Here is a 25,693-nt window from a genome sequence, read left to right on the forward strand (position 1 = left end):
AAGGAATGCTTGGTGCAAAGGCCCAGCGAGGCTCCTTGATTTGGGTGGGGACAGGGTCTCCACATCCACACTCAGCTGCTGGACTAGGCAACTGTGAGTCCCTCTCTGGACTAGACAGCTGTGGTCTCAGGGCACCTCCTGGTGGCCAAAGGGAAGCTGTCAGGTGGGTTACTGTCACTCTTGAACAAAGAATAGATGTTTGTAGAGAGAGGGACTGTTTCTCTCTGAGTAGAGCCTGCCAGGGTGATTGTCAACCACCGTTCCTTACTGTGATGGCTTCACAGAAGCTCTTCTGAGACCACAGGCACACATTCCTGAGGCTGCCTTCTTCCCCGCCAACTGTTCTGATATGTTTCTTTCACTGGAATCGTTTTGCTTCCCAACTATTTCAGAAGAGGCACTGTTCTTGCAATTCTAATAACAGTCATGCTTGTCTCCCATGTACTAGTATCTACCTCCCTCCATCCCTTATTCTCTCGGCCATTTCCAGTTTCTCTCCACCCTCAAACTTTTAAAACATGTGTAGGGACCTCCTTAGCCACTTCTTTTATTTATTTATTTATTTATTTATTTATTTATTTATTTATTTTTTAAAAATATATTTTATTGGTTTTTTTTTGCCCCCCTCCCTCCCTCTCATACATACCCTCCCTCCCCAGAGTTTTATGTCCATTGGTTGTACTTATATGGATGTACACAAGTCCTTCGGTTGATCTATTATCTCCGGAAGATCTTCCTCCCCTACCCACTATAATTTGACAGTCTGCCTGTTGCTTTACTGTCTCTATATCTGTCTCTTGGTTCATCAGTTTATAATGTTCTTTATCATCCACAAATGAGTGAGGTCATGTGGTGTTTCTCTTTCATTAATTGGCTTATTTCACGCAGCATGATATTCTCCAATTCCATCCAGGTTGCTGCAAATGATGAGAATTCCTTCTTTTTTATGGCAGCATAGTATTCCATTGTGTAGATGTACCATGGTTTTTTGATACAGTCATCTGCTGACGGACACCTAGGCTGTTTCCAAATTCTGGCTATTGTAGATTGTCTTAGCCACTTCTGAAATAGCTTTCACTCATCTTCACTATACTGGCTTCACAAATGGAGGGTCTGAACCTGCTATCACCCACCTTTATGCACTGTGTTTTGGGTTCTGTTCTCTCCAATTCCCAGAATTTTCTGAGATCATCAAAACTAATGTCCTTGGCTTAGTATTAACCCTTTTAAAATTTTCATTTCATTCATCACCCTTCTGTTTTTATACAGTTTCTTTGCATACCTCTGACAGTACTATTCCATTTCTTTCCCCTGTTTCTTTACTCTTATTTTTAAAACAAAGAAAATGACAGCTTTAATGAAATGAAACCCTGTTTTTATGCACATTTCACAGATGTGGGAAGTGGGGTTCAGAGAGGCAGGCCACTGGCCAGGTCCGAGATCTCACCCCGGCCTGTGAGATTGCACAGTCCCCTGAAGCACAAGGCCACCAAGCCTCTGAAGGCCCCAGTTCACCCCTGAACCTAGTAGTTGACTACCCGTCATGGAGGGGACACCACCTCAGCTCAGGTTTTGAGGATACAAGACCAAAGAGAAGTGATGTCCCCATAATCCCCTAAATCCCAGGGGTCAGGCCTCCTGGGGGCTCCCCAGGTCAGAGCGGGCATATAGCTGAAGGACCAGAACAGGCAGGGGTTCCAGTGCCCACTGACCTCGGCGAGCTGGGTCATGGTGCTGGCCTCCACCGCTCAGATCTTCCTTGCTCCAGCTTGGGCAGCAAAAAAAATGACAGGATTCCAGAGCCACAGCCAGCATCCAGAACAACCTTGTCCTGGAAGTCCGAGAGGTTCTGCAGTATCGCACGCTGGTAGGTGCCTGCTGCACGCAGTCCTGCATTATGTTCTGCTGCTGGGACAGGTAGCCATAGAACCGGAAATACTGCACAGCGAGGCCTCTTCTGTCTGCTCGCTGAACACCGACCGTCCGACTGTCCGGGGCACGGCCCCGGCAGGATGTTGTGGAAGGAACAGAAGTCACCGGTGTACTCACTGGGTGAGGACGCTGTTGCAGCCCAGGGTGATGAGGAAAGACTGCTTGCCCACGGGGCTGCACTCGGTTCCACGGACACTGAGCACTCGAGTACACACATATCTTCATGGCTGGAGAGGGCCATGCCTCCGACTCCGGCCGGGCGCACCTGGAGGCTCAGCGCCTGCTGCTCCACGTGCCAATGGCGAGGGGCGGCTCCGGGAACGGGACCCAGTTCCACAGGGCCCCACCCATTTCCTTACTCTACTCCCTTCCTCTCCTCTCCCTGCCCTCACGGGCAATCATTCTAATGAGTCAGTTTAATGCGCCAGGGCCTGCCATTATTTTGTTTGTGTTCTTGCAAGACATGTCTTCTTAGGGCACATTTGCTTTTTTCCCCATTAAAATGTTTTATGTGGACAATTTCAAAAGGCACAAATGGAGAATACTATAACGAACACCTACGGACCTGTTACCCAGATTTGACCATGACATTTTGCCGACACTTCATCTAGCCCCTTTACTCCTTTGGAGGAGGGCTGGAGTTTTGAAAAGCAAATCCCAGACATCATGTAATTTCTCCTATGAAGGCCTCACTACCTGCCTCCAATTAAAACGTCCCGTGTATGCCATGCTAATATTATCTGATACTTATATTCAGTTTCCCCTAGATGGTTGCAAATATCTTTTTACCATTGGTTTCTTCTAACTTATGTAAATTTTGCTGTAGAGCTCATCGCTTCTAACGTTTTCCACTAAGTGCTGTTACAGTGTCACAGCGAACAGCTGAGCAACACTCCGCAGTACGCAACCACCTTATTCTCCCGATTCATCTCTGGATGTAGGGCACCAGGTTCCCTCCAGCTCCCCACCCCTGTACACAGAGTTGAAATTAGCATCCTTATGTAGATTAGGAATGCCCTCCTGGGTCCATGTGAGACTTTGGGAGGGTGTAAACTCAGAGTGAAATCGCTAGAAACCGGTCCACCCTTCCACCTGTAGCCGGGACAATGGCTGTCTGTACAGAGAGATGGAGGGGAGCTTTCATCACTCCCTCCTCAGGCTTAACAGTGTTTCTCACTTTTAGGTCTGTAGTCCATTTTGAGCAGTGCTGTCCCAATAGAAATATGTGATATATTTAAAATTGTCTAGTAAACACATTTAAAAAGGAAAATGAACTTCAATACTTTTGAAACCCAATATAGCTAAAAGATCATTTCAACATATAATCAATATAAAAATTCATTTTTTTGTCTGTTTTTGTTAATCCTCACCCAAGGGTATTTTTCCCCTATTGATTTTTAGGGAGAGTAGAAGAGAGAGGGAAAGACAGAGAGAAACATCGATATGAGAGAAACACATGGATTAGTTGCCTCCTGCGGCCTGGGCCAGGGAGGAGCCTGCAACCATGTCCTTGACCGGAATCGAACCCCGGATCCTTTGGTCTGCTCTATTCACTGAGCCATACCGGCTGAGGCAATATAAAAATTGTTAATGAGATACCTTAACTTCTTTTTTTCCTCTTCAGTCTTTGAAATCCAGCGAGCATTTTGCATTTAGAACACATCTCAATTCAGCTAGCCATATTTCAAGTGCTCAGTAGCCACATGTGGCTTGCAGCTGCTGTATTGGACACAGATCCAGCATTCACCCTTGGAGATGGTATTAGGTAAAAATGTAAACATGTTTTTCTTTAAATAATTCCTCCATTTTTATCTGCCCATATTTCCCCATTGATGTGTGGTGCCCACACTATTGTCTTTTTGTGCTCGAACCTGTCTCACATCCCTCTCTGCTCCATACCATTCTGTCTTCTTTCCTGGAACTTTTCTTCTGCCCAGATCTAAACGTGTCTCCAACACGCACTTCCTGACCTTGGGCTTACTATCTGCTCTGTCCTGTCCTCAAGGCTGCACGCCCTCGGGTAGCTTTAGCTGCCATGTGTATGTATGTGACGCTCAAGTCCCACTTTCATTCCTTTTCCATTCACAGTGACTGACTGCACCGTTCTGTAGGACTTTCACTTATCTCTTACACATTAAAACGATAATTGCTCCATTTTCTCACCCCCATATACATTTTCTCCTACAATTTCCAATTATTGCTTTCCCTCAACCCCGAGGCCTGCCTGCTTTTATTTATTTATTTTTAATATATTTTATTGATTTTTTTACAGAGAGGAAGAGAGAGGGATAGAGAGTCAGAAACATCGATGAGAGAGAGACATCAATCAGCTGCCTCTTGCATACCCCCTACTGGGGATGTGCCTGCAACCAATGTACATGCCTTTGACCAGAATCAAACCCGGGACCTTTCAGTCCGCAGGCCGATGCTCCATCCACTGAGCCAAACCGATTTCGGCGAGTCCTGCTTTCTTAGTGTGCAGATACTCAGATTCCTCGAACATTCCACAATGCTGACTTTTCCTTTGTATAATGGGGACTTTACGGTTGTACCTGAAGAACAAGGGGCTATAGTGCCAATGTGTTCTTCCATTTAGTCCATGACAGATTGTTCTAGTTACATTTACTTACATGTTTACTATGGGTATTTCTAAATCTGATTTTCTTAAGAGTAAGGGATAATTATCCTGTGGGCCATCTGGTCTACCAGATCGCATGGTTGGAAGCCATTCTGGGGCTGGGTTGTGCCAGTCCTGAGCCTGCACACACCTGACCCTGTCTTTGTCACGGCTGATGATAGCCAGGGGTCTGCTCAACCAAGGCCCTCAGCCAATTATGCTAAAGATAGGGCTGCTTTCCTGTAAAGATGTTCTCTGAGCCCCCAAAGAGATGGTTGTTTGTGTGTGATGGGAACCAATGACAGAACAAAGGTTTTCCTGTAGGAGGCCACTGAGGCGAATACTACTGCTCTGAAATCTCCAATTACCAGGCTAGCGGCCAGGGGGGATCCTTTTTTTTCCTACTTCACTGGGTCTAGAATATCCCCTAGTTTGTGTATTTATACACTCAGGATGTACTTGGTGGCTTCTCAAGGGACTGTTATGCTATTGCAGTGGACTTGGAACCTGCCACTTCTCTGCCCCCTGTCTGAACGCCCTGGATCTTCTCTGGTGTCCTCAGTAGAGGGTGGGATCAGTCACCACCCTCTATGTGCTCTGTTCTCCAGCTGGGCTGAGCGAGGCTGACACTAGGTTGTGGCAACGCTCTTCAATCTTTCAGATTTTTGTGTTTTTGTCTTTTTTAGTCTTTTGTTTTTGAAAACAGCTGAGAGAATCACAGGTGAAGAATGCTGTTGCTTGGACTGGTGTGGCTCAGTGGATAGAGCGTCGGCCTGCGGACTGAAAGGTCCCGGGTTCGATTCCGGTCAAAGGCATGTACCTTGGTTGCGGGCACATCCCCAGTAGGGGGTGTACAAGAGGCAGCTGATCGATGATTCTCTCTCATCGATGTTTCTAACTCTCTATCACTCTCTCTTCCTCTCTGTGAAAAATCAATAAAATCTATTTAAAAAAAAAAAAACTTAAAAAAAAAAAAAGAATGCTGTCCATCAGGGAGATTGTCATCACTGCTTGTCCACATCAGCCTGAGCCGTGGTGAACTTCTCTGTGACATCGGTCAAACTGGAGGTCATTCTCATGGGAAATTAGACCAAGGAATGGAAGCTCTCAAAATAATGTGGTCCTTTGAGGGCGTGGAGGCTGGGACAGAAGGGAAACCTGACACACAGGAGCCAGCGCCAAAGGGGGAACCATGGGCATGGGCAGGGAGCTTGTGGTCAAGAAAGCAAACACCCAGAGGCAGTAAGAGAAGCGGAGCTGTTTAATCGTCTCCGTGGCCAGACTCAAGGCTGTGGTTGCCCCTGAACAGCTCACACCTGGAAGCCATTAAGAGGCACTGGACATGGAGCGGCCACTCGAGTCGGAGGATGAAGGAGGACAGGAAGGGGGCGCTCAGTGTCTCTGACGCCATCATCCGGCCATCTTGCCCCCAGGTCCTGCTTCAGCTCTTGAGGTTCCTGGCTGGTCCCAGCTGTGGTGGGAGATGACCCTGAGGCCGGGACAGCCATTCCCACGTGGCCTGCATCGAGGACGCGGCACTGTCCGCACGGTGGTGGGAACAGAGGTTTAAGGCGGGGGAAGAGGGAAGTGGGGGGAGTAGAATCGGGGGTTGCCTGGGTCCCACCACCAGTCTGGAATTAAATAGCAGAGAGAAGGGTTGTCCATGGGAACACTGACTTGTCCCCAGAGACAGTTCCTGGTGATGGGCTGACCTTGGCAACAGACCCTAGCAGCAGGCAGTTGTCCTGACAAGAGGGCGCCCCCTATTGACAGTCCCTGGCAGTTTCCTGAACAGAGGGAGGAGCTGGCCGGGGGGGGGGGGGGTTTGCCCCCAACTATTTATTCTTCTTGAAGAAGCTGAAGCGTTTCTCTCGGTCTCGTTCTCTGCCATCCTTGCTGCGAAGTACCACGGGCCCCTCGGCCCCGACCGGGGACACTGGGGGCATTGTCATGGCCCGGGTCATGCCCCGGGTGGCGCTGGGCACCGCTGGCTCCTCGGGCTCTCCGGAGGCAGAGGACGCGGTGGCGATGGCTGCATTCACCACCCGCAGCCACGAGCTCATCTCTGCCTGCAGGGGGCAGAAAGACAACCGGTCAGTGTCACGGTCGCTGTGCCGAGGCCGCCAGCCGTGGCCAGCAGGCAAGCTTGGGAGGAGGCGGCAGGTAAACGGTTTGACTATTTCATGCCCTTGGAGAAAAAGTCCCCTTAAGACAGGGAACGTGCCGAAACCGGTTTGGCTCAGTGGTAGAGCGTCGGTCTGCGGACTGAAAGGTCCCGGGTTCGATTCCGGTCAGGGGCATGTACCTTGGTTGCGGGCACATCCCCAGTAGGGAGTGTGCAGGAGGCAGCTGGTCAATGTTTTTCTCTCATCGACGGTTCTAGCTCTCTATCCCTCTCCCTTCCTCTCTGTAAAATATCAATAAAATATATTAAAAAAAAAAAAAAAAGACAGGGAACGTGTCTTTTTTTTTTTTTTTTGGAATCAGACAGCCCTGTGGGCTGTCTGATTCCAAAGAAGGCGACACTTAAGGAAAAAGAGAGCAAACAGGGAGGAAAGGAGAATCTACAATCGGAAGGTCCTGAGAATGGCCGTGGGGAGACGGGGGTGTGGGCGGAGAGCGGGCAGCTCACCTCATCCTTGGCTTGGAATAAATATTCTTTCCCGTCCTGCAAGCTGTTGGGAGAGAGAGAAGCCTCAGGACAGAGCTGAGACTCGGGATTGGCCCAATCAGTGCTGGGAGGAGAACAAGCCTGCTGGGGCCCTCGGAGCCAGATCGGACACCTCTGCACACCCCCGAGTCTCAGGACTGTGCGAAAGCAAATGCTTCTTGTTTGGTTACAGGGGCCAGGGTGACCTCTCTCCCACCCCAGGCCGTGCCTCCAGCGCTGGCTGCTTGCTGGCAGCAGGGGCCGGCGCCTGGAGGTCCCTGGAGGCAGGGGAACGCCAGCACCCTCTCCTCAGACATCCATCCAGGACAGTTTTCAGCCTGACGGTCAGCCATCAGGCCCGAGTCTTGGAGCTCCTGCTCCCCGTGGTGTGAAATACAATTTTCCATCTTTCCCCATCTCTCCTCCTGTCCCCGAATGCCTGGCCTGAACTCTACCCTTCCTCATCCTGCATCGCTCTGACCCCCCCCCCTCCTGCCCCCGCCCCCGAGGGCACGGCTCTGTTCCTACCCCAGCTTGAAAACGTGTTTGCGCTTCCGATAATCAAAGGCCACGCTGCCCTGGGCCCTGGCCAGGCTGACAGGCACTTCTCCGTGGTACGGCACTCCCGCGCCGGCCGCCTTCAGGTCCTTGTAGAAGCCGAGGCTCCCGTGCCGCAGGACACAGTACACGTTCTGCCAGGACCTGGGAGGGACACGGCGCAGGTGACCGAGCGAGACAGGCAGACCCACCAGCTTCTGTGCGGCCGGGAGCCCCGGGCAGAGTGTGGGTGTTCTGGGATTTCCAGGGCCACCATGTTCGCAGGCCTGGCAGCGTACACCCTCCCGGCCTTCCGGAGGCCTGTCCCTCCCCGGAGGACCCTCCTTCTGCAGGGCACCCCCACTGCTCCCACCATTCAGGGAGAGGTCCGGGGAAGCCTCTTCAGAGGGGGTGCCTGGAGAGGCCGCAGCCCCGCTACCTGTTGGCAGCCTTCTTGCCGAAGGCCTCCATCTCCTGCTTGCGGCACAGCATCCCCTCCATCTGCTCCGGGGCGGAGAGCTCCGGGCCTCGCGAGGGCAGCGTGGCCACCCGGGCTGACTCCGACGACCTGCTCTGGGGCAGGGCGGGAGGGGCCGAGCCCTGGCTCCGGGCCTGCCTCTCTCCCTGGGGCCCGTTGGTCTCGTCCCCGGGGCCGGACCCCTGTGGGGAGAGCGTCTGTGTCACAGGAGGAGGGAGCGGGAACCGGCCTGGACGTCAGGAGCCTCAAGTCCAAGAGCGGGGCTGCCTGCCCCCATTTCCTCCGAGCCGCTGCCCGCTCCTGCCCTCAGCGTCCCCACTGCCCAGCACACACCCCCCTGCGTCCCTCCGGATACCGACACCCACACCCCAGGAGGGACTCACAGGCCCTTCCGCGAAGCTGCCCTGCTCAAGTCTCTGCTGTTCCAACAGGGGCTGCAAGGACAAGAGGCCGTGAGAGTGTGCCGGGCGCGGACGGGCGTCCGCCGGGCGCGGGTGTGGCTCACCTGGGGGGGCTCCCCATCGGCGCAGACGCCGTTGACGCTGGCCGGCTGTGCGGGTGCCGGTGGCCGGGGGTGGGCTCTGGAGCAGCAGGAGACACAGACTAACGTAAGTCCGGGTGCTTACCTCCAGCCGCCATCGCCGCCGCCTCCCCAGACGCCCGCTCGCACCTGTCCCAGGAGGCGTCAGGCGTCTGGCCGTCCGCCAGACTGGCCGTGGGCTCTGGCGCAGCGGGCTGTTTCCGCCGCTCCTCCTCCTCCCTCTTCCTCCGCCGCTCCTGCTCCTGCTCCTCCAGCTGTAAAACACTCAGGTCAGAGCACAGAGGGCCCATGTGACGGGACCAGGGGCACAGAGGGCCCATGTGACGGGACCAGGGGGCTGGGGAAGGTGCAGTGGCTCAGCTCCGGGCTGATGAACAGAAAGGAAACTATAACACAATTCCGGACGAGGGCGGGGATGAGGAGAAACGGGGAGGCGGTGCCTCACAGCGTCCCTCGGGGGAATGGCGGCGCCTGGCGCTGTGGTGACCACACGGCCCTCGTGGCTCACGTCCGGAGGTGCTGGTGCAGGGGGAGGGGGACTGTTTCCCCAGCAGAAGGGGGCGCGGGCGCGGGGCAGCGGGACGGGGCGGGCACCCGGGGCCGTGCCCTCACCGCGGTGAGCTTCTCCAGCGCGCTGAACCGCTCCTCCCAGGCCACCGCGGACTTCTGGAAGGCCTCGTGCCGCTTGATGAGGTTCTCCACTTCGTCCACGGTGCAGCCCAGCTCCGCGCTCCGCACCAGCGGCTCCTGGCTGCACAGCCAGGCCTCCGCCATGCCTGCGTCCCTCCCAAACACGAGCACCTCCAGAACTGCAGGGACGGGCCGGACCACAGGAGGGGGCAGGTCAGAGTGGGCCCCGGCAGAGCACTGTGACCGCGTCAGGGACGGACACAGAGAACGCTCCTGCCCCCCAGCAGGGGCACAGGGCGGAGCCGAGGGCGGGAGCCGTGAGTTCCACGCCCAGGATTCCCGGTCTTACTCCGGAAACTATAGGGTTCGAGACCCCCAGCCCCTCCCGGCAGGGCCCGGCACCCTCACCAAGCTGCAGCCAGTCCATCTTCTCCTGCCACTTGTCCGCGGTCTCCTGGCGCCGGGCCTGCAGCTGAGACAGCTTCTCCGAGATCTGGGGGCGGAGAAGCCAGTTAGCACCCCCTGGGCTTCTGGGGGGGAGGGGGGCTCTGGGGGACTGACCCAGGGGAACTGGAGATTTCTGATTTCAGGAAGCAGACAGCTCTGGTGGGGAGGGGAGAGAGAACGGCAGGGAGGGGAGAGAGGAAGGCTCCTGTGAGGAAGGGTGAGGAAGCAGGAAGACTCGGGAGGAAGCACAGCCCGAGGCCGCGGCCATGTGCCCAGGCCTCGCCCACCTCCTCAGCGGCGTAGTGGCCCCTGGCGAGCAGCGCCTGCCCCATGTCGATGCAGGACGAGAAGCGGTCGGCCCGGGCCTCGATCTCTGCCTTGATGCCCTGGTGGTTCTTGATGACCATGTCTGCGGAGGACACGTCTCTGGGGGCACAGAGACCGCGTCAGGCACTGCCGCCCTCGGCCCTCTCCCAGCCGCCAGCGCCCGTCCCCTGTGGCCTGGCGCCGGGGCCTCACCGGGGCCGCTCCTGGGCGTCCATCTGCAGGTTCACCCCGTCCATCCACAGCATCAGCTCCCGCACCGCCGTGAAGAAGCGGAACTTGTCCGTCGTGTCCAGCAGCAGCTGGCGGCGGGCGGCGGAGTTCCCCTGGAGCTGGGCCCAGGCCTCCGCCACGGCCTGCATGTGGCGGCCGATCTCCTCGGCCTTGTCTCCCGCGTAGGCCTTCTGGAGCCGGTGGCCATCGTCCTGCACCTGCTGGACCTGCAGGGCCGGCTCAGCGTCAGGCAGGGCCGGAGACTCTGAGGAGCCGCAGTCTCCTCCCCGACACCCCACCCTGCCCTCTGCCTGCCCGCCTGCCCATTCCCCAGTGGAGGAGAGAGGAGGAGCGGGGTGTGTGTGTGTGTGTGTGTGTGCTGGGAAAGGTGGGGGCTGGTGCCAAGTAAGCTTTGTCATCCTCTCCCTGTTGGGTCCCCAGTGGGAGCCTGGGCGTGGCCTGGGGAGCAGCCCTTTAAGAGGGCGACCAGCCAGCTGGGCCTTCAGAGGCTTGTCCGAGACGTGAGCCTCAGGTTTGGCCAGAATGAGATATTCAGCCTGAAAGAGGGACTTGGACGGGGGAGGAGGGGATGACTGAGTTTAAACGGCTGCAGGAAGGATCCCTGCTTGGTTTGTGTGGGTCTGGAGCTCTAGTTGGGTGGGACCGATGGGTGGGTTTTGGTACCACATGAATCCTCCAGCCTCGGGACCACGTGACGATGCCACGGGACCACGGGACGATGCCACGGGGCCACGTGACGATGCCACGGGACCACGTGACGATGCCCCGGGGCCACGTGACGATGCCACGGGCCCCACGGGACGATGCCACGGGGCCAGGTGACGATGCCACGGGACCACGTGACGATGCCACGGGACCACGTGATGATGTCACGGCCCTCAGGGAGGCTTGTCGTCAGAGGAGTGAACGTGGTGGCGAGATGTCCTCTGGCCAGAGATGTTTCCCTAGAGGAATTCCACCCCCTCCCTACGTGACCTTCCAGAGGGTGCCAACCCCGGCCTTTCCGCGGAGTCTCCCCGGCCACCCGGCCGCCCGTGCCCGGGCCTGACCTGGGCGCTGAGGGCCTGGATGTCGTGCTCGAAGGCGCAGTGCCGGCGCTGCAGGGCCTCGGCCGCGTTCAGGTCCCGGCCGGCGCCGTCGGGCAGCTGCTGCTGCTTCTGCTGCACCCTCGCCAGGGCCTGGCGGGCGCCGTGCAGGAAGCGCTGGAGCTCGTAGGCGGCCGCCAGCACCTGGCCCCGCGTGTCCAGCAGCTCCAGCAGGTCGGCCCAGGCCTCGTTGAGGCCGTCCTTCCACTCGGCCACCGTGGCCCGGGCGGCGTGGCCCCCGTCGATGAGCCCGTTGGCCAGCGCGTTGGCGCTGTCCACGCGCTCCTGGCCGATGGTGCTCGTGTCCCGGGAGAACTCTCGGAATTTGTCCCGGAGCATCTGGGGGAGGGAGCGGGTGCGCAGACAGCTCTGACTCGGGCCCTGCCTCACAGGATGGGGCAGAGGGGGCGGGGGGCTTCTCACCCCAAACTGAGCCCCCCTTCTCTCCCCTGGGCCACACGGACCAAAACAGGGTGCTCCAGCTGAGCTGAGCCCATGACAGACGCCAGTGGTTCCCAGTGACCCTGGATTTGAACTCTTGGGCCCTCAGCAAAGGCCGTGGGGCGCTTGCAGCCTGCAGCCTGCAGACAGGGATCTTACACTGCCCAGTTCCCCTGGGAAAGAGTGGTCACTCATTTCCTTCCCTCCCAGTTCTGTGCACGGCCCCGGCCTCCTTTCTGCCCAATTCTCCCACTTAAATGCCTCAGAACCCGGAGCCCAGTGCCGTGCAGCCGGGTCTGCCCCACCCCGGGGTGCCCTGCAGGAGGGGGCCCCGGTCTCCCAGCGGGGCCCATCTCGCCGGGAGCTGGCCTGCGGCCGGGTCCCCCGCCCTGCACTCACCGTCACGTGCTCGTAGTCCTGGCCCAGCTCGTGGGAGGCCGCCACCACCTCGCGCTCCTGGATCCACTGCTCCAGGTCGTCCAGCTCCCGGCGCAGCTGGCACAGCCTCAGGTGCTCCTGCAGGCCCTCCCGCCGCTCCCCGGCCAGCTCCTTCAGGCCGGCGTACAGCTTGTCCACCTGGGCTTGGCGGATCGATATCCGTGTGCTGCGGGGAGGGGAGCGGCCGGGCCTTAGGATGCCCTGCTCGGACCCCAGCCTGTCCCCGCAGAGTCCTGTCCCTCTCAGCCCGCTGGCCGCGCCTTTCCGGACGGATCGGTGTGCATGCGGCACACACCGGAGGCTCCGCGGCCCCTGCACCCCCTGGAACTGTCCCCCTCCCCAGGCGCGGGGTCCCCGCCGCCGCCGTGCTCACCTCTCGGGGTGGTCGTGGTCGATCATGTCCTGGCTGCTGGCCGCCAGCTGGTGGATGGTCTGGGCGTAGTCGGCCAGGGCCTGCTCCAGCACCTGGTGCTTCTTCACCTCGGCCTGGGCGCTCAGCTCGTCCTGGGGAGCGGACGGCGGCGTCAGGCAGGGGCCCGGGAGGAGAGAGGCAGGGGCCAGCCCGGCTCTGCTTGGCCTCACCTTGGCCTTCTCCTGGCCCATCATGTGCAGCTCCTGCTCGCCCATCCAGGCCTCGGCCTCAGCGGCGTCGCGGTAGAACTGCTGGGCGCGCAGGGCCTCCTCCAGGCGCTGCCCGCGGAGCGCCAGCTCGCGGCCCAGGCGCTCCCACAGGGCCTGCAGCTCGGCCAGCTCGGGGCCCGCGGCCGCCGCCCCCAGCGCCCGCTGCCGCTCCCGCAGGTCCGCGATCCGGGGCTCGTGGCCCTGCATCTCCTTCTGCAGCGTCTGTTCCCCAGCAGCAGAGGGGGACACGGAGAAGCTGGCTGGGGTCCCCTTACCCCTGCTGGACACCACCCCCTCACGCTCCTGCGTCCTTCCTTCCCGAACCCCCCGCGCTCCCCGCCCTCCCGGCCCCGGATGTGATGGTGAGCTCCTGCCACTCCATGGTCCTCTGAGGGAAGGCCGGCATGGGGGGAGTGGGGGAGCGGGGCAGGGAACCCCGGGTCTTAAGAAAACCGTCTTCCACGTCCGGAGGCGCCTGGGACCTTCTTCTCGCCTGCCGCCGCGGCCTCACCTGGTTTTTCTTCATGAGGAGCTGGACGCTGGGCAGATCCTTGCCGTGCTCCCGGGAGCTGGCCATGGGCAGGCGCTCCGTCACCCACAGCTGGACGGGAGAGGGGGGTCAGCGCGGGCCGCGGGCCAGGCGGAGCGGGAGCTGGAGGGGGGCCGGCGGAGGGGCCGTGTTCCAGGCCCCTGGTGCGTGTGTGTGTGTGTGTGTGTGTGTGTGTGTATGTGTCTCTGTGTGTGTGTGTCTGTGTGTGTGTCTGTGTGTGTGTGTCTGTGTGTGTGTCTGTGTGTATGTGTCTGTGTGTGTATGTGTCTCTGTGTGTGTGTGTCTGTGTGTGTGTCTGTGTCTGTGTGTGTGTGTGTGTGTGTGTGTGTGTGTGTGAGTGTGTGTGTGCAGGAGATGGCCAGCTCTGGTCCCAGGGAAAAGGAGCTTCCAGGGGGTCCCACATGTGCCTAGAGGGATGGTGTTCCGTGCCAAAGGGAGGAGGACACGGCTGGCCTTTCCCCGGCGCAGGGCGGGGGCGGCCCCCGTGGGGACCGGCCGCCCAGCCCCGGCCCCAGCCCCGGACTCACGATCTCGTCCTCCACGTCGCGGTGGAACTGGTGCTGCTCGCGGGAGGCCTGCAGGCGCCGGCAGCGCTCCCTCATGGGCTGGCCCAGGGCCCGGAACTGCTCCTCCACGGCCCGCGAGGTCCTCTCCACCTCGGCCGCCCCCTGGTCCTCCTGCGCCAGCGCCTGCGCCTGGGCCTGGATGGCCTCCACCTCCTTCTCCCGCACCGCCATCTCCCGCTCCAGCATCTGCCGCGAGAGGAGGGCCGTACCGCCCGCCGGCACCCTCAGCGGGACCCGGCCAGTGTCAGCCCATCCCCCTGGGCTCCCCAGGGAGCACCCCTCCCGGCCCGGGGAGTGGGCCTCACGCTTTAACGGACAGAGAGTCCGGGACGGGGCCCTGGTCACTGTGCCAGTGGGCAATCCATCGCCTCTCAGCCCCAGATCCACCTTTCCTTCCCCGTGGGAGGCCTGAGAACAGGATGGACCCCGGAGACAATTCTCCAGCTGGTGCAATGTCGGGCCCTGCCAGTAGAGGGCGATGGGGACACACCACAAGGCACGAGAGGGGGGCTCCAGCTTTTGGCTCTTCTCCAGCGCCCACACAAAGCCGCCCACGGTGTGGTGTGCGGGAGGCCAGGGGCTGTCCCCCCAGCAAGTATGCCTGGCATCAGTGGCGATGCCCTGCTGGCCAGCTTTGGCCTGCCAGCTGCAGACCTGCTGTGGCCCGCGACTCCCCAGCAGATTCCCAAAGCCATGAGCGGGCTCTGCCCTCGCCAAAGAGTTCCGGAGCCGCGCCTGGGGGTATCTGAGAACGGCCCCCCATCTCCAGAGCTCCGGGCGGCCCCTCCCGCCTCCTGCACGCCTCCTCCGCAGCGAAGGCCCCGCACACCTGCTGCTTCTTGAGCAGAATGTTGACGCTGGTGAGGTCCTTGCCATAGTCCTCGGAGTGCAGCTGGGCCTGCAGGCTCAGCAGCCAGCTCTGCAGGGCGGAGCAGCTTTGCGCGAACAGCTCGGCCCGGTTGGCATCGAAGAGGCTGCGGGCCTTGGCCTGCGTGGTGGTCTCCAGCTCGTCCCAGCGCCGGTGCAGGTCCCCCAGCTTCTCCGACACCAGCGCCTCCAGCTCCGGCTTCTCCAGGCTCAGCTCCCGCCCTTCCTGGAGGTGGGCAGAGAGGAGTGAGCGTCTGGCCTGGACCCCACTGCGCGGGGCAGCGGCCTAACGGGCAGCAGAGGCCTAAGAGTGAGCAACAATTCCGAGCTCTCGTGGTTCTCCTTAACCTGCTCTTCTCCGAGGTTTGGACCCCCCGCCCCTCCCTTCGCTGCTGCTCCAACTCAGCTCCCCCTCACGTCCCGCTCACATCTCAGCTCCTCTGAGAAGCCTCTGCCATCTCCCCCATTTCGAGTTCCCTCCTGCTTGTGGTTTCTGGTGTTACATCGCGCACCGTCTTGTTATCTGTTATGGTTTCATTTTTCTTTTCTTTTTAAAAAAAATATATTTTATTGACTTTTTACAGAGAGGAAGGGAGAGAGATAGAGAGCTAGAAACGTCGTTGAGAGAGAAACTCCGACCAGCTGCCTCTTGCACACCCCCTACCGGGGATGTGCCCGCAACCAACATACATGCCCCTGACCGGAATAGAACCCGGGACCTTTCAGTCCTCAGACCGACGCTCTACCACTGAGCCAAACCGGTTTCGGCTGGTTTCATTTTTCTCAGCTCCTCACCCCTCCTGTCCCCCCCTCGCAGCCTCTCCACCGGAGGACTGGTTTCTGGGGAGGGGAGGGAAGCAGAGTCCCTTGACCGGCCCGCAAGGCAGTGACGGACGGAGCCGGCGGACAAACAGTATTTTGGCGCTTTGGTTGGGATGACTTGGGCGCCACATTAGGACTGGGCACCAGCCAGCTGCCTTCTGGGGTAGCCAGCATGGCACCGGCCCTTTACCGACTGCCCACCCCGCTCCGTCTCCTCGCCCACTGCCCTCTGGTGCCTCCTGTGCCCGCCCCGTTCTAACGCCTGTACGGAGGCCTCGTTTCAGGGGGGCAGACATCTCAACACGCAGCGTCAGCGTCAACACTGCTGGGGCCACTTCCCAAACCTTCAGCCCAACCCACACCCGACGCCCCGCCCGACACGGTGCCCGCGGCTCCTCACGGCCATTCCCCCGGACTCTCCCGCCGCCTCCTCCCGGGGCCCCTTCACACACCCTGTGTCCGAGACTGACTTTCCCCTGGGCTCCGAGATGACCCCACCTCCTCCTCTGGTTCCCAGCTGCTCTGCTTCTCCGCCTACAAATATCTCCCCTCCAGCGTCTCCGCTGTCCACTGCCGCTCACCCCTCACGACTGCCCTGCGGCTCCTGCTTCCCGGGCCCCACCCGCCTCCCGGAGCCCAGGCCTCCCTGGCTCTCACTGTGCCCCCGATACTCTGCTTTGGATTCAACCTCTCTGCTGCGTGTGTGACTCAGACCCTGGCCGCAGTGGCAGCACCTGTCCCCCCTCCATATACAAGGCTCTGCACATCGCAGCACCAGGTGCATGTTTGCGGAACAAAGGGAAACACGGAATATACAGGGTCTCTTGTGGCCCAGCGGTATGCCCTGAGGGAGGGCAGGTGTCTTTATACACCTCGCAGCCCCCGGCGGAGCGCTGAGCACATATCATCGTGTCCAGCAACACTCGCTGAGTAGAAATGAAGTTTTCCCTGTGCTCAGCTCCCGAGGAAGAGCTGGGAGGGAGAGCAAATACGGGAATTGCAGGGCTGGGCAAACGGCGGCCTGTTTTTATAAACGAGGTTTGTTGGCACTTCGCTACAGAGTCCGTTCACGGCCGCTTTCACCAGGGCAGAGTGAGCGGTCGCCACAGAAGCTATGAGGCTCCCAAAAGCCTGGGGTACCCCCCTCCCCCCGGCCCGGCCCGGAGGAGTGCTGACCCTGCCGAGGGGTGTCATCCTGAGGGGACCCCAAACCGCAGCCTGGCTCCTTACCAATGTGCGCTTCCTCCAAGCTCCGGAGCCCCTGTCCCATACACCCAGCACGTGTGTGCCTCAGGGAGAATTCCCGCCTTGGGAGATGGCATGGGAGCCCGTTACCTCTGGCCCTGAAGGAGCCCTGTCCGGACGCCGGGTCCGCCCCGCACGGTGGCCGGGCCCCGCCCGGAGGAGCCCACGGCCCTGCCCGCCGCCCCGGCCGCTCCGGCCGCGCACTCACCTTGTCCACCTTGTCCAGCCAGTCCTTGTTGGCCGCCAGCTCCGCCATGAACGCCTGGTGCTTCTGCCACTTGGTGTGCAGGTTGCGGGCCTCGTCGTAGGACACGTCCTGGGCCGTCAGCATCTTCTCGTCGATCCAGAGCTTCAGCTGGACGGGCACAGGCCGGGGCGGAGAAAGGCCGTGTGCGTGTCAGGGGGAGGGGAGGGGAGGCATCCGGGGGGCCGGGGGCTGGGGGAAGGGGCGGGTGTGGGGGGAAGCTGGCTGGGAGAAGGAGCGGGTGTGGGAGAAGCTGGTGGGAGAAGGGGCGGGTGTGGGGGGAAGCTGGTGGGAGAAGGGGCGGGTGTGGGGGGAAGCTGGCTGGGAGAAGGGGGGAAGTGGGGAGAAGCTGGCGGGAGAAGGGGCGGGTGTGGGGGGAAGCTGGTGGGAGAAGGGGCGGGTGTGGGGGGAAGCTGGCTGGGAGAAGGGGGGAAGTGGGGAGAAGCTGGCGGGAGAAGGGGCGGGTGTGGGGGGAAGCTGGCGGGAGAAGGGGCGGGTGTGGGGGGAAGCTGGCTGGGAGAAGGGGCGGGTGTGGGGAGAAGCTGGCGGGAGAAGGGGCGGGTGTGGGGGGAAGCTGGCGGGAGAAGAGGCGGGTGTGGGAGAAGCTGGTGGGAGAAGGGGCGGGTGTGGGGGGAAGCTGGCTGGGAGAAGGAGCGGGTGTGGGAGAAGCTGGTGGGAGAAGGGGCGGGTGTGGGGGGAAGCTGGCTGGGAGAAGGAGCGGGTGTGGGGAGAAGCTGGCGGGAGAAGGGGCGGGTGTGGGGGGAAGCTGGCGGGAGAAGGGGCGGGTGTGGGAGAAGCTGGTGGGAAAAGGGGCGGGTGTGGGAGAAGCTGGTGGGAGAAGGGGCGGGTGTGGGGGAAGCTGGCGGGAGAAGGGGGGAGGTGGGGAGAAGCTGGCGGGAGAAGGGGGGAGGTGGGGAGAAGCTGGCGGGGGAAGGGGCGGGTGTGGGGGGAAGCTGGCTGGGAGAAGGAGCGGGTGTGGGAGAAGCTGGTGGGAGAAGGGGCGGGTGTGGGGGGAAGCTGGCGGGAGAAGGGGCGGGTGTGGGGGGAAGCTGGCGGGAGAAGGGGCGGGTGTGGGGGGAAGCTGGCGGGAGAAGGGGCGGGTGTGGGAGAAGCTGGTGGGAGAAGGGGCGGGTGTGGGGGGAAGCTGGCTGGGAGAAGGAGCGGGTGTGGGGAGAAGCTGGCGGGAGAAGGGGCGGGTGTGGGGGGAAGCTGGCGGGAGAAGGGGCGGGTGTGGGAGAAGCTGGTGGGAGAAGGGGCGGGTGTGGGGGGAAGCTGGTGGGAGAAGGGGCGGGTGTGGGAGAAGCTGGCAGGAGAAGGGGCGGGTGTGGGAGAAGCTGGCAGGAGAAGGGGCGGGTGTGGGAGAAGCTGGTGGGAGAAGGGGCGGGTGTGGGAGAAGCTGGCGGGAGAAGGGGGCAGGTGGGGAGAAGCTGGCAGGAGAAGGGCTGAGGTGGGGAAGCTGTGCGGTTCCCCACTCAGGGGATGCGGCCGCGGACCTCTTGGCTCGGAGAGCCGGGCCGGTGGAAAGGCGGCCGGCCGTCGGGGGGCGGAGCCTCACCTCGTGGCAGTCCTGCAGGAAGTGCTGCTGCTCCCGGTTGTCCCGGAGACGCCCCAGCAGCTGCTGCACGGCTTCCTGGTTCTTCCTGTGTCTGTGAGGACGGCCCTCTGAGACGCCGGCGTGCAGGAAGGGCTCACGGCCCTCTGCTGACCCAGCGGCCGCCAGGCCTCCCACGGGCACAGCGCCCGCCGGGCCCCGGGAAGCAGCAGGAGCCGGGGTCCGGCGCCCTGGCCACTCCATTCTGCTCCGTGTGAGGGAGGCAGACCCTCCCGCCCGGCTTAGGCCAGCGGTCAGCAAACTCATCGGTCCGCAGAGCCAACTATCGACAGCACGACTGAGATTTCCTTTGAGAGCCACATGTCTTAAACGTAAACTTCTTCTAACGCCACTTCTTCAACACAGACCCGCCCAGGCCGTGGTCTTTTGTGGAAGAGCCACACTCAAGGAGCCAAAGAGCCGCCTGTGGCTCGAGAGCCGCAGTTTGCCCACCACGGGCTTGGGCCCTCTCTGACCATTGAGCTCTTCTTCGTCTGCCTCTTGTCAGCCCAGCCCCTCTGCCAGGCCGGCCTCCCTGCGTTCGCTCACTCCTCTCTCGGCCCCTCCCGCGCCCGGCCCTCGGCCTACCTCTGCTCGATGGAGTCCGCCTTCTCCCGGATCTTCTCGGCGTGCCGGTTGCCCGCGGACACCAGCTGGCGCCCGGCCTCCAGGAGCCCGCGGATGCGCTCCCCGTTGGCGTCCATGGTGCTCACGAAGTCTTCCAGCTTCTTTATGGCGGCGTCGGCCGCCTGCAGCGTCCCGGGCATCTCGGTGTGGGACAGCACGTACTCCTGCGGGGGGCGGGGGGGGGGCAGCGAGCTCACTCCCCAGCCCGGAGCCCGGCTCTCAGCCACAGCGGCCCCCGGGAGGCAGGCCAGCACGGTGCCTGGCTGCGGGAGTGTCAGGAGGCTGTGGGGAGCCGGGCTGGAGAAGCTTTAACAGTCCAGACCCTGCCCTGACCGGTGTGGCTTAGTGGATAGAGCGTCGGCCTGCGGACTCAAGGGTCCCAGGTTCGATTCCGGTCAAGGGCATGAACCTTAGTTGTGTGCACATCCCTGATGGGGGGGGGGGGTGTGTGTGCAGGAGGCAGCTGGTCGATGATTCTCTCTCATCGACGTTTCTAATTCTCTTTCCCTCTCCCTTCCTCTCTGTAAAAAATCAATAAAATATATATATTTAAAAAAAAAAAAAAAGTCCAAACCCTATTCCATCCCGTTTCTAGCGACAGAGTCCATTTCTGTAGCAATTACGGTATATGACAAGCCAGTTTATGTTGATTTCGATAAGTCATGGTCCATGTGTTTCTAACATGTTCTTCCTGCCCATCCTTTCTACCCTGCCTGCCGCCGTATCCCTCCCAACCCCCATCCACCCACCTCTCCTCCCCACGCCCGCCCGCTCCCCGCTTCCTCCGGACCGCACGCCGGCTCTCACCTGGCTGCTGAGCACGCCCTCGGCCTGGCGCGCATCCCGCAGGAAGCCCTGGAAGCCGTGGGCCTGGGCCAGGCGGCCCTGCCGGCTCTCCCACATGCGGCCCAGCTCCTCCCAGCCGGTGCCCAGGGCCTCGAGGCGCTGCCGCAGGAAGAGGCACTGGGGGTCGGCCTGGTCGCGGGTCACCTCCTCCCCCAAGGCCCGCAGCCGGCCGTACTCGCCCCGGGCGCGCTCCACCTCGCCCCGCAGGGCCGCGTGCTGGGCCAGCAGGGCCTCGGCCTCGGGCAGCGTGGCCGGCCCCTCCTCGGAGGCCACGGCGGTCTGCGTGCGGCCCAGCCACGCCTGGAAGTCATCTAGGCTGCGCAGGAAGTCCTGCAGCCGCCGCGCCTCGCCCAGCGACTCCTCGCGGCGCCTCATGGTGGCCCGGAGGCCCTCCCAGCCGGCCTGCACCTCGCCGAGCCGGGCGCGGATGGCGGCGCTCTGGGCGGGGTGGCCCGCGGCCAGGGCCTCCGCCTCCCGGGTCAGCTCGCCCACCCGGGCCGCGATGGCCTCCAGGTCGCGCTCGGTGCCGGCCAGCTTGCGCTGCAGGGCCAGCACCCCGGCCAGGTCGTTGCCCAGGCCCTGCGTGGACTCGATGACCTTGGTCTTCTCCCTCATCCAGGCCTGGGTCTCCGTGCACTCCAGGTGGTAGTTCTGGATGCTCAGGGCAGACGTCAGAGCCGCCTTCTTGCCATCCGCCAGGGACTGGAACTGCTGCCACCTGGGAGTGGAGGGAGGGTCTGGCATCGGGAGTGGCTCAGCTTCCCCGCCCCGTCCGGTACATCTGGAAGCTTCTTCCCTGCCTCTCTCCCCCCACCCGCTCCATCCTCGCGTCCCCATCTCCATTGCTCCCCGTCCAGGCTCCAGCCCCTTCCATCTCCCGCTGCTCCCCTCCCCCCGGCTCCTTCCGGACCACCTTCCCGCCTCAGGTCCACCCCCACCCCCTGGCCCTACAGGCCTCTCTGGCTGCCATCCCATCTGCCGTGCCCTCTCCCAGCCCCTCGGCCCGCCCTCCGCCACCTGTGGTTGAGCTGCTGCTGGGTGTGGACGATGCTGTCCTTGCCCGCGGGGTTGGCCTTCAGCAACTGCTCTGCGATGTCGTTCACGGCGGTGATTCGTGCCACGAGGGCGTTCATTTCGGGCTCCAGGGTCTCGAACCTGAGGGGGCGGCAGAGCCGGTCAGATCGGTGGGAGGTGGTGACGGCCATGGGCACGCCTCTCCGTCAGCCTGAAGCTCGTTTACAGGAGCCTCTGCACCGCTTACCACAGGCTCACAGTGTCTGTGGACCAAGCGTGACCCCAACTCCCCTAGACAAGCAGAAAGTCGATCACGTCTAGCGTTGCTCAGAAAGGTGTGGAAGTGAGAGGTCAGGAACAGCTGCACAAGTTAACTAATCCTGGCTCGGGGCCCCAGCCTTCACCGGATCCTACCTCTTCCTCTGGGCCTTGCGCCTTCGCTGCCTGCCTGGGACCCACGTTAAGAAGGAACTGACAGCCACAAACACGGAACTGATCAAGATGTGAAGTGTAACTTCTCCCAGGGACACTCCACATCCTCAGAGACTGCCAGCACATGCTTTCTTAAAGGGCCGCACAGTGTACAGTTTAGGTTTGTGGGCCACATGGTCTCTCTTAAGTATTCAGCTCTGCTGTCTTCGGAGGATGTGTAGCTGAATGAGCGTGGCTCTGTTCCAATAAAGCTTTATTTACAAAATCAGGCTGTAGGCCGGATTTGGCCCAAGGGCTGCAGTTTGCCAACTTGTCATAGGATAATTTGAAAACTTAAAAAAAAAAAAATTGATTACCATTTTAAAACCATCAGGAAATCTGACTAGAGACCGAGTAGTAGATGGTAGTAAGGCATTGCTAATTTTGTTCTGTGTAATAATGGTATTGTGGTTCTATATAAAAAAAAAAAATACGACCTTTCTATATGATTTTAACATTTATTATTCTGCAAATCAAGCTACTTCATGAGGTCAATCAGTGTCTCTCTCTAAAGGCTTATAGCGTCAAAGCCTATTTTAAGTCCACACACACAGTTAAAAAATAACTTTAAGAATGCTTCCTCATATTTGTGGAAGGAGGCATCCTGGAGAATGCAGAGATGGAACGATAACACTGGGGACTGGCTTCTGAAGAGGAAAATGAGTCAGACAGAGCCGGCGCTAACCATCCCGGACCCCAGGCGGTGGGCCCACAGGAGCTGGCTGCACCAGCTTTCCTGCTGCTGAGCGTGCTTAGCATTTTCCATGAAAACAGCAGCCGAGAACCAGAACTCGGAGGGACAGAGCAAGAGCGGGCAGTTTCCGGGGAGACCCGCCGTGGCCCTCGCCCACCCCCCTCCTCCCGAGGCCGTTCCCGGGGGCGCCCGCGGGGGGCCTACCTCTGCTGCACCACCTCCAGGTCCTCCAGGCGCTCGGGCAGGCTGAGTCCGTTGAGCCACTGCTCCTTCTCCTCCACCCACAGCCCGCAGGCGCCGGCCTCGCTGAGCATGGTGTAGCGGGCCAGCGCCGCCTCCAGGGCCCGCGCGCGCTCGCCGGCCCGGGCCTGCAGCTCGGCGTACTGCCGCTCCAGCGCGGGCGCCCGGCCCTGCACCTCGGGGCTGCGGCCCAGCGCGGGCGGCAGGGCGGCCGCCTGCTCCCGCAGGGCGTCCAGCGTGGGCCGGTGGCCCCGCACCTCCTCCTCCAGCGCCCGGTGCTGCCGGGCCAGCGCCTGCGTGGAGAACTCGTCGTGCCCCAGCTCCGGGCTGGACACCAGGCGCAGTGCGTCCTCCAGCCAGGCCTCCATGTCGTTGGCGTCCGCCTGGAACTGGTAGAGGCTGGCGGCCTGGGCCAGCCGCTGGGCCCGCTCCTCGGCCAGCGCCTCCAGCCGCTCCCACTGGGCACGGAGCTCTGCGGCCCGGGCGGCGGCCTGGCCGGCCCCGGGGTGGCCCTCGGCCACCAGCTGCTGGCCCTGCTCCAGCGTGAGCCGCAGGGGCCCCTGGCGGCCGCTCATCTCGCCGCGCAGGGCCCGGTGCTTGTGGAGCAGCCGGAGGACGCCCGTCAGGTCCCGGCCGGTCTCCGCCGAGGCCAGCAGGTGCTGCTGCTCCCGCACCCAGGCCTCCGCCTCGCCCGCCTCCCAGAGGAACCGCCAGAGCCGCCGGGACTCCTCCAGGCGCACCCGCCGCGCCGCGGCCAGCCGGCACAGGGCCTCGTAGGTCTGCTCCAGCGTGGCCACCCGCTCGGACACGAGCTGCGGGTCGCACGGCTTGTACTCTGGAAAGGCCAGGGTGCGGGGCTCAGAGCTGCCGCGTGGCCCTCCTGTGGCCCATCCACCTCCGGTCTCAAACCCTCACCCTGCTCCCCGGGGCTCCCTCCCTGGCTCTGTCACCCACCATCCGCCCACCATCCTTCCCGGCTCTCCCCAGACTTCCCAGTCTTGTTCCGAATGCTCCGGCCCATAACGCTCTCCCTCCCTGCGCCCCGTCCCAGGGCCTCCCGGGACTCTCCCTCCCTGCGCCCCGTCCCAGGGCCTCCCCGGGGCTCTCCCTCCCTGCGCCCCGTCCCAGGGCCTCCCCGGGGCTCTCCCTCCCTGCGCCCCATGCCCAGGGCCTCCCCCGGCCTCACCTTTTCCGGGGTCGCAGAAGCGCAGGGCGGAGGCGCTCACGGCCCGCACCCGCTCCGCCTGCGCGGCGATGTCGGCCTCCACCAGCTCGTGCAGCTGCAGCAGGTCCTCCACGCCGGCCAGGTGCCTGCCCAGGTCCTGGGACTGCAGCCGGCCCTGCCAGGCACAGCAGGCACGTCGGTGCCCATCGAGAGCCCCCCCGGGGCCTCCTCACCAGCCTCTGCCAGCCCCGCCACAGACTGGCTAACCTCACCCCCTTTCCTGGGCCCATCGCACGTCCCGACCTCTCTGGGCGGCTCCTGGCGTCACCCCCATCTGTGAGCCCTCACACACACACACACACACACACACACACAGGGACGCCCCGTGTGTCCTGGCCCCCGGCCTCTCTGTCCTCAACTCGCCTCCTGCCCCCGGAATCTCCGCTCTGACTCCTTTTCTCGGCCCCAGAGAGATCACCCCCTGATATCGGGGCTCAGTCCCTAGTCATCTTCAGCATCTCCCCGGGCCCCTGCGTGTCCCCATCTGTCACCGAGCTCCCGCAGCAGCCTCTCCCCGGCCTCCCCGCTCCCCACTGGCTGCCCACAGCCCCTCCCCACGGTCACAGTGGCCTTCCTACAGAGTGCAATTGCCTCTCCCCCTTTCAAAACCTTCTCATCGCTTTTAAGACTCCATGGCACTGTTATGTGTCTCTCTCACGTCAATGTTTCTCTCTCTCTCTCTCTCTCTCTCTCTCTGTCTCCACCCTTCCCTTCCACTCTCTCTAAAAACCAGTGGAAGAATATCCTGGAGAAGAAGAAAAATAAAAAAAAAGCCCGGCCAGTGTGGCTCAGTGGCTGAGCGTCAGCCCAGGAACCAGGAGATCATGCTTTGCTTCATGGTCGGGGCACATGCCCAGGTTTTGGGCTCGATCCCAGAAAGGGGGTGTGCAGGAAGCAGCTGATGGATGATTTTTCTCATCATTGATGCTTCTATCTTTCTCCCTCTCCCTTCCTCTCTCTGAAATCAATAAAAAAAAACCCCCCCACACACATATTTTAAAAAGGGCTCCATGTTACTATGAATAAAATCCAAACTCCTGCCCTAGCAGGAGGTGGCTCAGTGGATAGGGCGCCGGCCTGCAAATTAAAGGGTCCCTGACCCGATTCCAGTCCAGGCCACATACCCTCCGCTGCAGGTTCCTCCCCGGCCTGGGCCCTGGCCAGGGCTTGGGCAGGAGACAGCCAATCGATGTGTTTCTCACATCCATGTTTCTCTGTCTCTCCCTCTCTCTTACACGCTCCCTAAAAATCAGTGGGAAAAATGTCCTCAGGTGAGGACTAATCCCAACTCCTAGACCAGGCCTGCAGGCCCTAGTGAGCTGAGCCGGCCACCGCCTTCCTGGTCTCCTTCCCCTGCCCCGCCCCGCCCCCTCTCGAGCTGGACATGCCAGCTGCAGCGGCCGGGCCTCCCCGATGCTCCTTCCGCCAGGGCCTCCTCTCCCCTGCTCTCCGTGCTGGCTGCTGGCGCCATTCTGAGCTCAGCCTGCAGGCACTCCCTCCGCAGCCCCGCTGTCTCCTCAGAGGGGTCACTGTGCACCTGCTCTTCTGTTTGCTGACAGGTCCGTGTCTATGCCCCGTCCCCTCCCGCTGGGACGCGAGCCCGTGAGGACAGGGCCCTGCTGGCTCTGCTCCTCTCGCTGGGGACAGGGCCCTGCTCCGGAGCATCCTCTGTGCAGACCCGCCGCGCCGGGAGGGACGGTCCCCTGCGTCCTGGCC

At 61.4% G+C, this 25,693-nt stretch overlaps 1 protein-coding gene across 2 annotated transcripts in view; it reads right to left on the minus strand.

Moving 5' to 3' along the window:
• Positions 1-5,786: 5,786 nt before the first annotated feature.
• SPTBN2 (spectrin beta, non-erythrocytic 2) overlaps positions 5,787-25,693 on the minus strand; it is a 40,726-nt gene continuing 20,819 nt past the window's right edge. For both annotated transcript variants that reach the window (XM_084895068.1, XM_084895067.1), the window contains 25 exons: positions 23,939-24,092; positions 22,717-23,587; positions 21,351-21,488; positions 20,295-21,051; positions 19,449-19,651; positions 18,825-18,915; positions 17,234-17,380; positions 14,921-15,184; positions 14,053-14,277; positions 13,487-13,576; positions 12,937-13,197; positions 12,728-12,858; positions 12,316-12,520; positions 11,440-11,814; positions 10,352-10,596; positions 10,120-10,258; positions 9,794-9,878; positions 9,368-9,564; positions 8,885-9,009; positions 8,720-8,795; positions 8,598-8,648; positions 8,176-8,396; positions 7,728-7,901; positions 7,182-7,224; positions 5,787-6,618 (listed from right to left, as the gene is read on the minus strand). In XM_084895068.1, coding sequence (XP_084751194.1) covers positions 6,385-6,618; positions 7,182-7,224; positions 7,728-7,901; positions 8,176-8,396; positions 8,598-8,648; positions 8,720-8,795; positions 8,885-9,009; positions 9,368-9,564; positions 9,794-9,878; positions 10,120-10,258; positions 10,352-10,596; positions 11,440-11,814; positions 12,316-12,520; positions 12,728-12,858; positions 12,937-13,197; positions 13,487-13,576; positions 14,053-14,277; positions 14,921-15,184; positions 17,234-17,380; positions 18,825-18,915; positions 19,449-19,651; positions 20,295-21,051; positions 21,351-21,488; positions 22,717-23,587; positions 23,939-24,092 — 5,502 coding nt within the window. In that variant the 3' untranslated portion in view covers positions 5,787-6,384. The remainder of the gene's footprint in view (positions 6,619-7,181; positions 7,225-7,727; positions 7,902-8,175; positions 8,397-8,597; positions 8,649-8,719; positions 8,796-8,884; positions 9,010-9,367; positions 9,565-9,793; positions 9,879-10,119; positions 10,259-10,351; positions 10,597-11,439; positions 11,815-12,315; positions 12,521-12,727; positions 12,859-12,936; positions 13,198-13,486; positions 13,577-14,052; positions 14,278-14,920; positions 15,185-17,233; positions 17,381-18,824; positions 18,916-19,448; positions 19,652-20,294; positions 21,052-21,350; positions 21,489-22,716; positions 23,588-23,938; positions 24,093-25,693) is intronic.

The sequence above is a fragment of the Pipistrellus hanaki genome (genome assembly GCF_964339955.1).
Source record: "Pipistrellus hanaki genome assembly, chromosome: 9".
NCBI lineage: Eukaryota > Metazoa > Chordata > Mammalia > Chiroptera > Vespertilionidae > Pipistrellus > Pipistrellus hanaki.